Raw genomic sequence first — 13,538 nt, 5'->3', positions numbered from 1 at the left:
TCTTTTGTTCTCCACTGAAATAGGTACGCGTCTCTCTCTCACTAATCACTTTCCTCTTCTTTTTACTCTCTCCGTCATCGGCTTCTCTCCCCCATCCCACCTACCTAAAATTTTAAAAATAACTTGATTATTTTTTAAATTTTTCTGGGGCTGGTCTTTTTTCTTTTATATTTTTATATGAAACGACAACAAAAATTTCCCGCTCAGACTGTTCACCTGCATTTGAATTTTGGAGGTCACGCCTCGCCCGAAGAAACTGACGTGCTTGGAACGATAAGAACAGAGAAAACCTCGCTCTCTCCTCCAATCTCCATGGCTCCTCCTTTCGTCTTCCCCCGTACTCTTCAAGAACTCGAAGAAGACCACGATGATGACCGCCTCTGCGTCAGAAAGCTTGTGGACACTTCTTCACTTCGCGCCTCTGAAGTCGAAGAGTTTGTCAAAGGTCAGGTTCTTTCCTTCACCGCGTTTCACAGATCCAAATTTTATTCTACACGAAATTCTCTGTTCCACGATAAACTGTGATCTAATTTGATTCAGCACCGCTCGGTTTTTGTTACCAAACGAATAAATAAGTCCTCTGACCTGAACCGTGTGTATAATGGATTCAGCTTAACGGATAAATCTTCGATTAGCAGAACTTAATTATCAGCTTATTCGTCTAAACAGGCGTGTCCTTTGATCTTTCCGATAAAGAATTGTTCTGTGTTGAAGACCAAGATATTTTTGATCGGGTGTACTCATTGGTTCGGAGTTATGGCAGTCTTTCTCCATCTTGCAAGTTGAATATCGTCGAAAGTCTTCGTTCCAATGTTAGCGTGCTTTTACCTAATGTAGACTCGCTCCTAAGGGTGTCTCAAGGTCAGGATGAAGAGATTTCAGCACTAGATCGCGTTGCTTCTCATCGCAATGCTTTTAAAATATATACATACTTCCTCCTAAACATAGTTCTCGCCGAAGAGTCCGACAGTGGTTCGAACAACAGTGTGAAGGTTTTGCATTTCACTAATTTCCATTTTTTATCAAAAATCATCACAAGTTCATTGCTTTTTTTAGTTAGCGATACATGCATCCCTTTGTCACAGTCAATTGAAGCATCTTAATGTTAATTCAGGTGACGGCTAGCACTCACAGGAAGAAACAACCCGTGAATTCGTGGAATTGGGAGGCACAGAGAGGCCGAATACTTGGCCTTATTGCTAATTCACTGGAGATCAACCTTGAACTACTTTTTGGTTCATCTGACCCGGATGACAATTATTTGTCTTTTGTTACAAAGTAAGAGATCTATCTCTTAGTTCTGCAGGTAGATAGATGTATTTCCTTCCTAGTGAATTTTTAGTGGAAGCCTCCTCACTTGACATTTCCTTTTTATAGAAATGCGTTCTCTTTGTTTGAGAAACCAACGCTCCTTAAAGATTCTGAAGCAAAAGAAGCTCTATGTCGTATTATTGGGGCTTGCTCTACAAAGTACCATTACATGGCACAATCGTGTGCATCCATTATGCACCTGATTCACAGGCATGATTTTGTTGTTGCCCACATGGCTGATGCAGTCGCGGATGCTGAGAAGAAGTATGCAGACGGAAGTATGGCCATCTCTCTTATTAGAGAGATTGGAAGGACTAATCCAAAAGATTATGTAAGGGACACGGTTGGGGCTGAAAATGTGGGGCGTTTTCTCGTTGAGCTAGCTGATCGCCTTCCTAAGCTAGTTTCCACTAATATTGGCATTCTCATTCCACACTTTGGTGGTGAATCCTACAAGATTAGAAACGCTCTTGTTGGTGTGCTGGGAAAGTTGATAGCAAAGGCATTTAAGGACGTTGAGGGTGAAGTGAGCTCAAAATCTATTCGCCTGCGTACTAAGCAAGCTATGTTGGAAATCTTACTTGAGCGTTGTAGAGATGTGTCAGCTTATACAAGAAGTCGAGTTCTCCAGGTATGGGCTGAATTATGCGAAGAGCATTGTATTTCAATTGGTTTGTGGAATGAAGTCGCGTCGGTTGCTGCTGGTAGATTGGAGGACAAGAGTGCAATTGTCAGGAAATCTGCTTTAAACCTATTGATCATGATGCTGCAGCACAACCCATTTGGTCCACAGCTCCGAATAACTTCATTTGAAGCAACCCTAGACCAGTACAAAAAGAGATTAAATGAGCTTGAGCCAGCTATGCCTTCAGAAAATGTTACTGATGACTTACCATGTGATGGTGATAACTGTCTTGGTGACGGTGAAGTCGACAATTTAAATCCTGGACCTGTTGAGAAGGAGCATCAAGACAGTTTAACTGATAGTTGTATGTCGCAGCCAGGAGAGGTGACTGCTTTGCAAGATAGTAATCTGCCGGATGTTGGGAATCTGGAGCAGACAAGGGCATTGGTAGCATCGCTTGAGGCTGGACTACGGTTCTCTAAATGTATATGTGCGACGATGCCTACCCTTGTCCAATTGATGGCTTCATCCTCCGCTACTGACGTTGAAAATACAATTCTCTTGTTGATGAGGTGTAGACAGTTTCAAATTGATGGCTCAGAGGAATGTCTACGGAAAATGTTGCCATTGGTAAGCTCTCCATTCTTTCTTGTTTATGGCTCGGATGATATCGTTTTCCACAATTAACTCTTTCTGGTATTAGGTATTTTCCCAAGATAAATCCATCTATGAAGCAGTGGAGAACGCTTTCAATACTATTTATATTAGGAAGAACCCTGTTGAAACTGCAAAGAATCTCGCGAGTCTTGTCACTGATTCCAATATAGGGGATCTAGCAGCTCTTGAGTTTATAATCGGTGCACTGGTCTCCAAGGGTGATTTATCTTCCAGCACTGTATGTTTTCTTCTGTTGTTTTTAATTAAGTAATATATTGCTTAAATAATTTGACAGCCTCCGGGCTTTAGTATTGTCTTTTACTGTTTAATGTTATATGACAGACAGTGTTGTTTGCTATACACTTCTTGTTTACTGAAAAGCAGGACTTTAAGATTGTTGACGCTGGCCATGAGCTTCGATTGCTGATTTAAATAGCCTTACAGATGCCTTATTTTTCTTGGTCAAATTAGTTTTTTATGCCCATTATCAGGCTTAGCTCCCATTAATTAATTTCATGTCTTTGCTGTTTCAGATATCAGCTTTGTGGGATATATTTTGCTTCAATATTAGTGGAACCACCGCGGAGCATAGCCGTGGTGCTTTATCTGTTCTTTGCATGGTGGCAAATTCATCAGCCAGTGTCCTTGGCTCACATTTACAGGACATCATTGATATTGGGTTTGGTCGTTGGGCTAAAGTTGATCCTTTGCTTGCTAGGACAGCATGTCTTGCTATCCAGAGACTGTCTGATGATGACAAGAAAAAATTGTTGGTTACTAGTGGTGCTCGGATATTTGGTATTCTGGAAAGTTTGATTACGGGCTCCTGGCTTCCAGGAAATATCTGGTATGCTGCTGCTGACAGAGCGATAGCTGCCATATATGCAATTCATCCTACCCCAGAAGCCATAGCTGCTGACTTGGTTAGAAAGACTCTGAATTCCGTATTTAATGATTGCGCGGATGGTCTGCAGAATGACAGTGATCCCACTGAAGTCAGCATGCTTACTACCGTTCAAGTGGCAAAACTAAGTAGGTGTTTGTTTGTCACAAGTCATGTTGCCATGAATCAACTAGTATATATTGAATCGTGTTCTAGAAAAATTCAGAAACAGAAAATAGCGAAGGAAAAAATGGATGCTGAGAATCAGAGTATAGATTGCAATGGGGCAGCTCCATCTGCTATGCAAAAGGTGTGTAAGAGTTTTTTTCTTCCCCCCGGTTATGTTCTCTTCCTTGATAATTTTATCTATTACTTTTCAGCTTTCTGAAGAGTTGTCTGCATAATGCGTTGCAGGACAATGATATAAATCAAGAGTTAGGTTTGGCCGCTTCTGAGGACGCTGTGCTTGATGCTTTGTTTGAAAAAGCAGAGAAGGAAATCATTTCTGGTTGTTCAGGTGAAAAGAATTTGATTGGAATCTGCGCGACTTTTTTGTCCAAGCTTTGTAGAAATTTTGGACTGATGCAGAAGGTGATTGCCTTAATATTTTTAAGCTCTTCTCGCTTTCCCAACTTCTTGGTTTCCAGCACCAAAAGTAAGATATGATGTAAAATACAACCAATGCATTTGGCTACCAAAAGTTTTGTAGCGTTTTGGATTACAGTAAATGAACGTCTAGAGATGGAGATGAGCAAACTTAACAAAGATGAAATGTCATATATTATTGCAGAAGTGATGAGAAGTTACTTGAATTTTTGAAAATCAGAATACTATAATGCAGCTGCTTTACATTTTTCAAATCTTCATGTTACTCCGAAAGTGACAATCAATTTTCCTGCTCATTAATGTAACTTCTATGTATTCAGTACCCAGAATTGCAGGCGTCAGCAATGTTAGCTTTATGTCGATTCATGATTATTGATGCAGAGTTTTGGTGAGTTCCTTGCTACCTTTCCCCCACATCCACTTTCCTAGTTATTGATGTTTTGTGGAGAATGAAATAGTTTTCTTAGTGATTCGTTTTCAGTGATGCAAATCTCCAGCTCCTATTCACTGTTGTCGAAGGTGCTAATTCAGAGACTGTTCGTTCTAATTGTACTATTGCACTGGGTGACTTAGCAGTTCGGTTTCCCAATCTTTTAGAACCATGGACAGAGCATATGTATGCTCGCCTTAAAGATCCTTGCGTTTCTGTAAGGAAGAATGCTGTTCTGGTGCTTTCACATCTCATACTGAATGACATGATGAAGGTAGATGTTGCTGTAACTTTGTTTCCCTTTTCAATTTTTGCTGTTAAAGTGAATCTGATGTGTCGTTGCTCAGGTAAAAGGTTACATCAACGAAATGGCTGTGAGATTAGAGGATGAAGACAAGAGAATTTCAAGTCTCGCTAAGCTATTTTTTCATGAACTTTCCAAGAAAGGTTTTCCTCTTCTACTTTAATAATTCTTTATATATACTCTTAAATGCAAATTGTAAGTTACAATAGTGTATTAGCGCCGTGCCTTGTTCGCAGTCATATTTAGTGTTGGATGAAGATATCCAAATTTAATAAATCATTATTTAGAATGTCAAGCAGGCAGGGTATATGTGCATATTTAGATACAGAAGAGTTGTCCTTGTGAGGAAAAAGTTATACTACTGCTATCCTATTATTTTCTTCTAATGTTCCCTTCTATAGGAAAATGGCATCTAATTTATCTCTTCTCATCATGCCATCAGGAAGCAATCCAATTTATAATTTACTTCCTGATATACTCAGCAAGTTATCCAGTCAGAATCTTACCAAGGATTCTTTCTGCAACATCATGCAATTTTTAATTGCTTCGATCAAGAAGGTACGGGATATTTTAAATGTTCAGTAATTTTGATTGACGTTTCTGGCTGTAATATTCACGAGTTCTATTGAATTCTTTCAGGACAAACAAATGGATGCTCTTGTGGAAAAGCTATGCAATAGGTTTAATGGTGTTACAGGTATTTTCATTTCCTGACAATATCTTGACACTCCCTGTTAATATTTAGTAAGCAAAGTCGCAGGTGGTGATTAGCCAGCAAAGGATAAACTGTTTGTTACGAAAGTTAAGGCCCGATAATGTTTATACTTGTGTGGTTTCTGAGATTGTTTTATGGGGGAAATTTTTCCTTCAGTATTACAATTGCGATAATGAAGAACCGAGGTCACTAGTTTTATATGAATTTCAGTCTGAAATGATCTCACCCACTATCTTCAAGTTTCAATCCTGTTTATTTGCTGAAAGGTGATATAAACTACAGACGTTTTCTTCTATTTGGTTCTTTTCCTTTCCCATGATGTAATAAACAATCATTGCCTTTAATATAATATTTTTCATGATTCACTTTCTGGTCAACTGCTGTTTGCCTTGTTACGCATTGATATTTACTTTAAATTAGAAAGAAATAGAAATTAATTTCTTGTTTACAGATAAATGTAGCTTTTTACCTTTGCAGATGTCAGACAATGGGAACATCTTTCTTACTGCCTTTCTCAGCTAGCATTTACAGAAAAAGGGATGAAGAAACTCATTGAGTTATTTAAGACGTATGAACATGCCTTGTCAGAGGAGTCTGTTATTGATCATTTTAGGAACATAATAAACAAGGTAATAATTTGGTCTCCGGCGAAAAGGATAATGATGTTCCGCTTCCCTGGCATTTATTATTTTATAATGGCTGAGTTTGTTCTCTGTATATTCTCAATTGAAATCAGGGCAAGAAATTTGCAAAACCAGAGCTTAAATCGTGTATTGAAGAGTTCGAGGATAAACTACACAAGTTCCATATGGAAGTGAAGGAACAAGAAGTTACTGCTAGAAACGCCCACATTCATCAACGGAAGATCGGCAGACGGGAAGGCTTTACTGCGGCCTTAGATGCTGAAGACCATACAGAATCTAATATTACTACAGGTTAATTCCACTAACTTGAAAGTCCGTCATTATCCTCTTAATTTCCCTAAATTTTCAGAGATATCTATAATTGTCCATGAGCTCTAATTTTCTTTTCTAGTTCATGTTTCCTTGCGTATCAGTCTGTTTCCGCATCTCTCTGCCTTTATAATTTATCTCCGACTTTACAAACAATAATCCTTGACATAATCTCTGCTTGAGTCGAATGACTGACCGCCCATTAAGTTATTTGCAGCCCCCAGTTTCCAGCATAAGTTTCCGCTCTTTCGTTTTTGTTGTCTCCCATTATGTAGGTTTAGCTTGAAGGATTGATTGGAATAAGACGGGATGTCTATCCCCAAAAATTAAATTTAGGTGAAACCAAGATAGATTGGTAGGATCCACCACAAGAATTTTATCAATAAGTAGTGATTACCTGATACTAATCGCAAAAGAAAATATTATTTGCATGTATGTGAAATAACTTTCACGTGTGAACATGCGCTCTTCAATGTCGAGCGATCAACCTTTATAAAACGATGGAATGAAGCCTTCTACTGTTTAAAACTTGTAGTACCACAAACGCAATTATATATGGGCAGTTATTTAAAGAGACATGTTGGTGACGATGATGAGCATATGAAATTATAAGCGCGAATATGATACTGCATTGTCATAATTTTTGGGAAAATCTTCTCCATAATCAGCATGAATTTACTGGATATAAAGTATTTGAAAATTGTACGAGTTTCATGCAGCTTGTGCTGTTTTTACTGACCGACTAGTATTTTGTTGCTGAAAAACCTTGATTATTAAGCAGAGGAAGCAGGTGGTGAAGTTATCGACCCATGCAGTGAGAGGATGGCTTTGTCTAAGAATCATAAATTGAAAAGCCAACACACTGATTCAGAAGAACATTCTGTTATTTCAAGTGAGCTGACAGAGTCTGATGGAGGGGATATCGAAGTTCAATCCCCGTTGGTCAGTAAGAGAGGTATTTTACCGTTTAAGCATTTAAACTTTTCTTCTTGGTTGTTCTTATAACTACGACGAACTCCACGCACATTATTCATGACATGTGAACCGTGCAACTTACACTTCAACGTTTTATATGGGCATATTGATTATCCATGACTGACGAAACTAATTATCATAGGAGGAAGCCGGTCCAGAACAAAGAAAAGCACCATGAAGGAGGTAAAGGGTGACAACACTGGAAAACGAACTACTCGAGCAAGAAGGTATGGCTCTCTGTTTGCAAAGTGCTAATTTCTGATCTCGCTTGTCCGTCTGTGTTCATGACCGTAGTGAGCTTTGAAAAATGGTACAATGTAATAATGTGTTCGCCCTTCACTTATTCTGGCTAACCGATAAATTAAAACGGCTTTCCATGGGGTTAGAGAATTCCAGACTTGAGTTACATGAGAAGTCAGTTTCTCCTTCATTTATTGTAAGAAATAAATACTAAAATCCCGTAATTCAAAATGTTGATGCTCAAGTAATTTTTCCCTCACAGACTAAAGCTTTTAACGGATGATTTAGGAACTCAGATTGCTACCTTTGTACATGTAATCGAAAGAATATGTAAGAATTTGTGTTTACCTGAATCACTTAGTGTCCTTTAACGGATGTGAAAATTTCTATGCTCATACAGGAAGGTTATTTTGGATGAGCCGGAAGACTTTTAGGTGGAAGTACATGATTCGCGGGCGTTTATTTTTGCCTTTATTGACGAGGAATATATGTTCATCAGTTTCTAACGGAGACGATTTGAATGTGAATTGGACGCAATGTGGAACCCTATTTTCACGATGCTGTACATAAATGTTGAACAACGAACGGTTTCATCTTTTCCTGGTGGTTCCCCTTCACAGGCTGGGATGCAATTGTATAACTAAAGCCTTTGTAATCATCTCACTTTGAGTTTTGCTGAGCATCAGTAGTATTTTATCTTTTATAACATATGCACCTAACATAAACCTACGTCGAAAGGCAGAAAAGTGAAGTACATTAGTAGTTAGCCCAACAGCTGTGCAGGACAAATGATAGCTGAGGGAAGTAAAATACAGTGGATATCTTGTAACAAGCATGCGGTGAGATTGGAGCTTCTTTTTTTTTTTTCTTTCCGGGGAAAATAATCCTCACCCATGAGCCACCCAGAAACTTCAAGAAAGTTGCGTTTCCATCCGCAATGTTTAGATGCTCAAGAAAAAGATAAGAAAAATGTGCTCAACTTTTCAGGTCCAAATGAAAAAAACCACGGTCATATTTCGTCCTCAAACGGATCCCGTTCGGGGTAATCACCGACCTGAAAAAGGAGAAGATTGATATGTTAAATCTCGGACTAAAGCATCTGGGCCATTAAGGAAAAGAAGAAAAACAAACTCGAACACCAATCTCGTGTGCAAGAATGAAACCTAGCTGGCAATGAATGAAATCCACTACAACATGGTTAAGAACCAACCTTTACTTTCTCTGCTCTAACCATTGCCCCATGAGATGGAGGGCATTCAAAGTAGCGTACTCCCTTCACCCTGCAGCATAACATGACCGATAGACATCATAACTTGATAAGGCATGCAGGCGTGGCTGCAAAATTATATACGCACGAAAACTAAATAAACTTCATGTTACAAAATGACAGGTGCGTGTGTTATCTGCAATTTGCATTACAAAGTGAAGTTCACATTTAGGATCGGGGGTAGTATTAGATTGATGTGTCAGCAACATGATTGCTGTAATCACATCTTCAATCCCCAAAGGACACAATCAAAGAAAATCCCCAAAGTACAAATAGGTGACATGCCTGTGTAAGAACTGTCCAATGAATGGAATAAACCCTTTACATTAAGCATGTGTCACTGATAGTTAAATTTTAGACTATTTCCTATGTGAATCTTGGGATCTCTCCACTATATATATTTGAGAGTCTGTCTAATATTTAAAGGGGAAAACAATTTCTTTTTCTTTTTTTTGGGGGGTGGGGGGGGGGGGGAGACCGAAGAGCTCACTACTGAAAAAGAAACAAATGTTTACAATTTATTCAGGAAAATATGAAGTTGATAGGAAGCTAATGAGTAGCCCGATATACTTGAGGGGAAAATAATCTAACAGTAGCAAACTCAATAGTTGAGCTTAGACAAGAGGTTTCTACATATGATGCGCAAAAATAGAAGCCTTACATGCCATCATGTTTGCCCAAGGGTTCATCATACTGTACTCCAATCCACAAGCCAGGACCCAATGCTTCTGCCTGGCCAACAAATTTTACAACACCCCGTTTCTCCCCAGGTTCAACTTCACATCTGGAACCTACCTTAATATTTAGAAATTCAAGAGAGGAGTAAGATCATCGTTATAGTCAATGTTTTGATAATTAAATGATCTGAATGACATTTAAATAATGACAAGATGCATAGTTTATCTCTTTGGAGAAAAAGAATAAAAATGAAAACATGCATCTACTGAAAAAAAGGAAGGCATGCAATAATTGATGTGTCCAAAGGAAAACATTCATGGCTCAAGATATCCAACAAAGTGTGACTCAAAACATATTTACACAATTCAGACGACAATAGCCACACTGCCACAGCATACAACCAGCTTCTGATTTTATCAGTCACCAACTCTTTGGTTATACGAGAAGCAGTTAATACTTGGCACAAATTTTTAATGATTGGTAGTAAAATATCACAGCAAGTGTGTGCGCTCATAAAAATTCTAAGCTGATTAAGCTCTACTCTAACAAGTCATTCAATAATTATATCAACTGTGGTCTTAACAAAAATAATATTAGTCAATTTGTTTTTTATAGTTATTAAACAGGATAATAAACGAAAGGACAATCAAAACATTACACTATACTAATCAATTGCCCACTCTTATACTCCACCTATTTTCACTTGCCACATCCATGTGCTAAAGCTCATCTCAGACTAAAAATTCCATAAAGCAGTTGTAATGAATAGCAACCCAGAGAGACAGAGAGAGATAATTGACTGACCTTAATGTTTGAACGGAGGTCTTCCAGAGAGGTGTCTGGCACCTGTGCAATGAAATGGCCAATCATTGTAAGTGTCAGATAGTCCTCTAGATGGCAGATATGATCCATTTCCATTAAAGATAATAATGAACATGCGGAACTCCAACGTAGTCTTATCTTTATGTTAAACACGCAAATTACTCCTGGAGAGCATTTTGACAGCATATAAGAGGGATAAATCAACCAAACACTTACCTTTGCCGCAACAGTTGATGGATTTTGGGAAGACAATTTCTCTTTAAATTTTCTAAAAGTTCCTGAAAAAGCATAAGATAAAACACATATCACCCACTAATAGTCAATTTTTATGGAATAATTTCTTCATCATAACTTCATTGATTGGCAACATATTTTTCACCTCTTATTCAACTATCTCAATGTTAACCAAGTCTAATATAAATACACGTACAGAGTACGTTTTTTTGGATAAAAGCTGAACTTCATTCAAATGGATAAGATAACATACCTTCACGCTTATTATAAGCTTCTTCAGAAATCGTGTATTTCTCCACCAATGAAGTATCTTCCAGCCAACCACCAGAAGTGACAGATGATGGATCAAGATCTATAACATGCAAACGAAACCTGCCCCAGCAGCAAATGCATAGAAGCCGATCAGATACATAAACCAAATGTCTATGCTAACTTTTTGACGATGTAAAGAACAAGATGGTAACAAAAACTAGAAGTATAAGAAAACAACAAAATGGTGCTTTTGAGAATTACATAGCATAGCAAACATGAACAATCATAATGCAACATATTTCTCAAAGCAATGTCGCATGCATTTGACAACTGAAGCACCTAGGACGCTGCGACATGGGAGACCATAACAGTTGAACAGAGAAACACTTGAAGCCCTCGCATTTCAAAATTTGCCCCCGAAAAATATAGTAAAAGGTGACAGCAAAACATGAGAACCGGAACAAACCACCAAAGAAGGATCACTAGATAGAGAACATACATAATGCTGCAACAGGATAAACAAAGAGGGCTCTACTGGAGATGGCAGCAGGGCGACCTCAACCCTGAGCTCGACGCAGTTAACATAGAGTAACTCGAAAAAATGTTAAATTAATACATATTCGAGGTATGACTGCAACAAATTTGGCTTCCGCATAATCGTAATTTTATATCATCACTGAATAACAGTAAAATGTAAAAGGGGAGAAGAAAGATGATGATAATAATAATAATAAAACATACTGACCCATCCAGAGGTGAGTAGAACCCCAGGGGTCTAGAATTGTCGGTAAGATCGGAAATTTTGTAGTTTGCGTCGTCATAGAGCTCGAGGTGCATCGAGTTCACCGAAGTACCGCATTTTTTCCAGAGCTTCTCTTTTACAGATTCGACTGACGTCTACGAAACAGGTGAGTGACGTTTTCAAATAACGGAAATGAAGAAGAATTTGATAGGCTAGTGTGGATGGCAATGGTTCGTGAAGTGACACAAACCTGTAGCGAGAATCGAATGTCAGTGGAGAAGGTCTTAATATTTGAATGGGTGACGCGCAGCAAAACTGAATCATCCCCTTCGATCTTCTGCAAGTTCGCCGCCATCACCCGCACTCAGCCCTCGAGGTCCCGCCCCCTTGCTTCCAGGATCGCAAAGTTTTGTCTTCAAATGGAATCAATCAGTCATACGGCGTGTTTGGTTAGCATAAAAATCATTTTTCAAAAAATATTTTTACCGAACTTAAATAAAAATTTTCAGCTTATTTTTTATTTCGTAAAATTATTTTTAAAAATTATGATTTGTTTGGTTTGGTTTTCAGCTAATTCTGCCGTAATCAACTGTCAATCAACCTAAATAAAAATCCTCATCTTCATCAACAGTAAAAACGTTTTCAGTAAAAAAGGGTAAATTTTGAGGCTTTCTTGGAGCTTGTTTTGTCCAAAAGTCAAAAATTCTTTTGAAAAGTTATTTTTAAATTTAACATGCCTGATTATCGTATTGTTAAAAGCAGAGTGATTTGATTTATGCCGCTCTCTGATGGTTTTGTGCTCTGAGTAAACGAGTGATTTTATGTTTTGACTAAATTACAATTACGGGGAATGTTTATAAAAATACTATTAATTCAAAATATAAATAAACTATTGTAAAATAAGACTAAATGTATCATTTTTTTTAATACTCAATATATCAATATTTAAATTCTATACCTTATGGTTGTTTTCTTTGTGACTCGATGAATGGAGAAACAATCAACTCATAAGCTTTCAATACCACGTCGGAGATGACATTCAGATAATTCAAGAATTTATTAAGGTCTGAGACTATAGTATCTAGGAGGTTGCGAATATATACACTTCCCAATATAATCTACGCATACTTTAATATATACATATAATATATATATATTTCATTATATAACTATAACAGAGATGACTCGCGCGTGTCTCAATATTTATATTTTTAATTAGAGATCATGTATGCCGAAATGACTGCTTTTAGTGTCATTTTGACATCTGCTGTAATAAATTAAGTAATCTGACTTGAATCATTATTTCCCTTGTAATTTGACTTTATTATTCAGCAATACTATTTCCTACTCTCAACATAAGAACCTGTTTAATATTCAATTTAGTTCTAAATACAAGACATCAATCGATTTTGTTTCTCATATTTGTCTTTTTTTTTTCCAAACAGTCATTATAACAATTGCATATGTTAAATATTTCATTAAATAGTAGTTCTAACTAATGGTATTTTAAGAAGACAACACCTATTATTATAAATAACTAATTTAACTAATTTTTTTAATATACTCAAATTAGTCAAATAACTCTTATATAGAGGACTGGAAGCACTAGTATTATAAGTGCCATGCCACGTTTATTGTTGTTGTTGCTTATTTCTAGTTTTTTGGTTATTAAGATTATTAGAGTTGAGGGCTCTATCACATTTACACATACAACCAATCTCAAATGTAGGTGAAGCATTGTGCTGGAGATGATCTGGGGTGGGTGGTGAGAGATAGCCTATGGTTCCAAGTAATTCCAAAGGCAGGTGGTAGGTGCGATTTTTCAGCTTCCTGGATATTGTTCC

At 37.5% G+C, this 13,538-nt stretch overlaps 2 protein-coding genes across 3 annotated transcripts; one reads left to right on the top strand and one right to left on the bottom strand.

Annotated features, from left to right (window-relative positions):
• Positions 1-304: 304 nt before the first annotated feature.
• Positions 305-8,372, top strand: LOC114745623 (condensin complex subunit 1). 2 transcript variants are annotated; one of them, XM_028933781.1, is made up of 17 exons: positions 305-445; positions 670-992; positions 1,115-1,278; positions 1,378-2,566; positions 2,640-2,831; positions 3,127-3,786; positions 3,891-4,067; positions 4,403-4,470; positions 4,564-4,786; positions 4,860-4,959; positions 5,259-5,374; positions 5,456-5,513; positions 6,009-6,160; positions 6,268-6,466; positions 7,266-7,439; positions 7,602-7,683; positions 8,100-8,372. In XM_028933781.1, exons 1-17 carry the CDS (start codon positions 313-315, stop codon positions 8,131-8,133), a joined length of 4,044 nt encoding a protein of 1,347 aa, XP_028789614.1. In that variant the 5' UTR covers positions 305-312; the 3' UTR covers positions 8,134-8,372. The 2 variants fall into 2 exon arrangements, with proteins under 2 accessions (XP_028789614.1, XP_028789613.1); XM_028933780.1 differs by having other exon boundaries at positions 7,602-7,686.
• Positions 8,332-12,101, bottom strand: LOC114745627 (tubulin-folding cofactor B-like). The gene is made up of 8 exons (XM_028933787.1): positions 11,945-12,101; positions 11,698-11,849; positions 10,954-11,072; positions 10,683-10,744; positions 10,449-10,490; positions 9,628-9,761; positions 8,910-8,979; positions 8,332-8,753 (listed from the first exon to the last, which is right to left on the bottom strand). Exons 1-8 carry the CDS (start codon positions 12,047-12,049, stop codon positions 8,709-8,711), a joined length of 729 nt encoding a protein of 242 aa, XP_028789620.1. The 5' UTR covers positions 12,050-12,101; the 3' UTR covers positions 8,332-8,708.
• Between the last annotated feature and the right edge of the window lie 1,437 nt (positions 12,102-13,538).

This window comes from Neltuma alba, unplaced genomic scaffold, assembly GCF_004799145.2.
Source record: "Neltuma alba isolate B1F8T4 unplaced genomic scaffold, ASM479914v2 tig00004738_pilon, whole genome shotgun sequence".
NCBI lineage: Eukaryota > Viridiplantae > Streptophyta > Magnoliopsida > Fabales > Fabaceae > Neltuma > Neltuma alba.
The sequence above is the reverse complement of the archived record's forward strand: the minus strand, read 5'-3'. Positions and strand labels throughout refer to the sequence as shown.

What these genes read in the sequence shown, in the direction of transcription:
- LOC114745623 (XM_028933780.1), top strand. Translation starts at nt 313, where the DNA reads ATGGCTCCTCCTTTCGTCTTCCCCCGTACTCTTCAAGAACTCGAAGAA. An exon ending in TATTTGTCTTTTGTTACAAA is followed by an intron (nt 1,279 to 1,377) that starts GTAAGAGATCTA and finishes TCCTTTTTATAG; the next exon opens with AAATGCGTTCTCTTTGTTTG. An exon ending in ATTATTGATGCAGAGTTTTG is followed by an intron (nt 4,471 to 4,563) that starts GTGAGTTCCTTG and finishes ATTCGTTTTCAG; the next exon opens with TGATGCAAATCTCCAGCTCC.
- LOC114745627 (XM_028933787.1), bottom strand. Translation starts at nt 12,049, where the DNA reads ATGGCGGCGAACTTGCAGAAGATCGAAGGGGATGATTCAGTTTTGCTG. An exon ending in ACATTCGATTCTCGCTACAG is followed by an intron (nt 11,850 to 11,944) that starts GTTTGTGTCACT and finishes CCTGTTTCGTAG; the next exon opens with ACGTCAGTCGAATCTGTAAA. An exon ending in ACCTCCGTTCAAACATTAAG is followed by an intron (nt 9,762 to 10,448) that starts GTCAGTCAATTA and finishes CTAAATATTAAG; the next exon opens with GTAGGTTCCAGATGTGAAGT.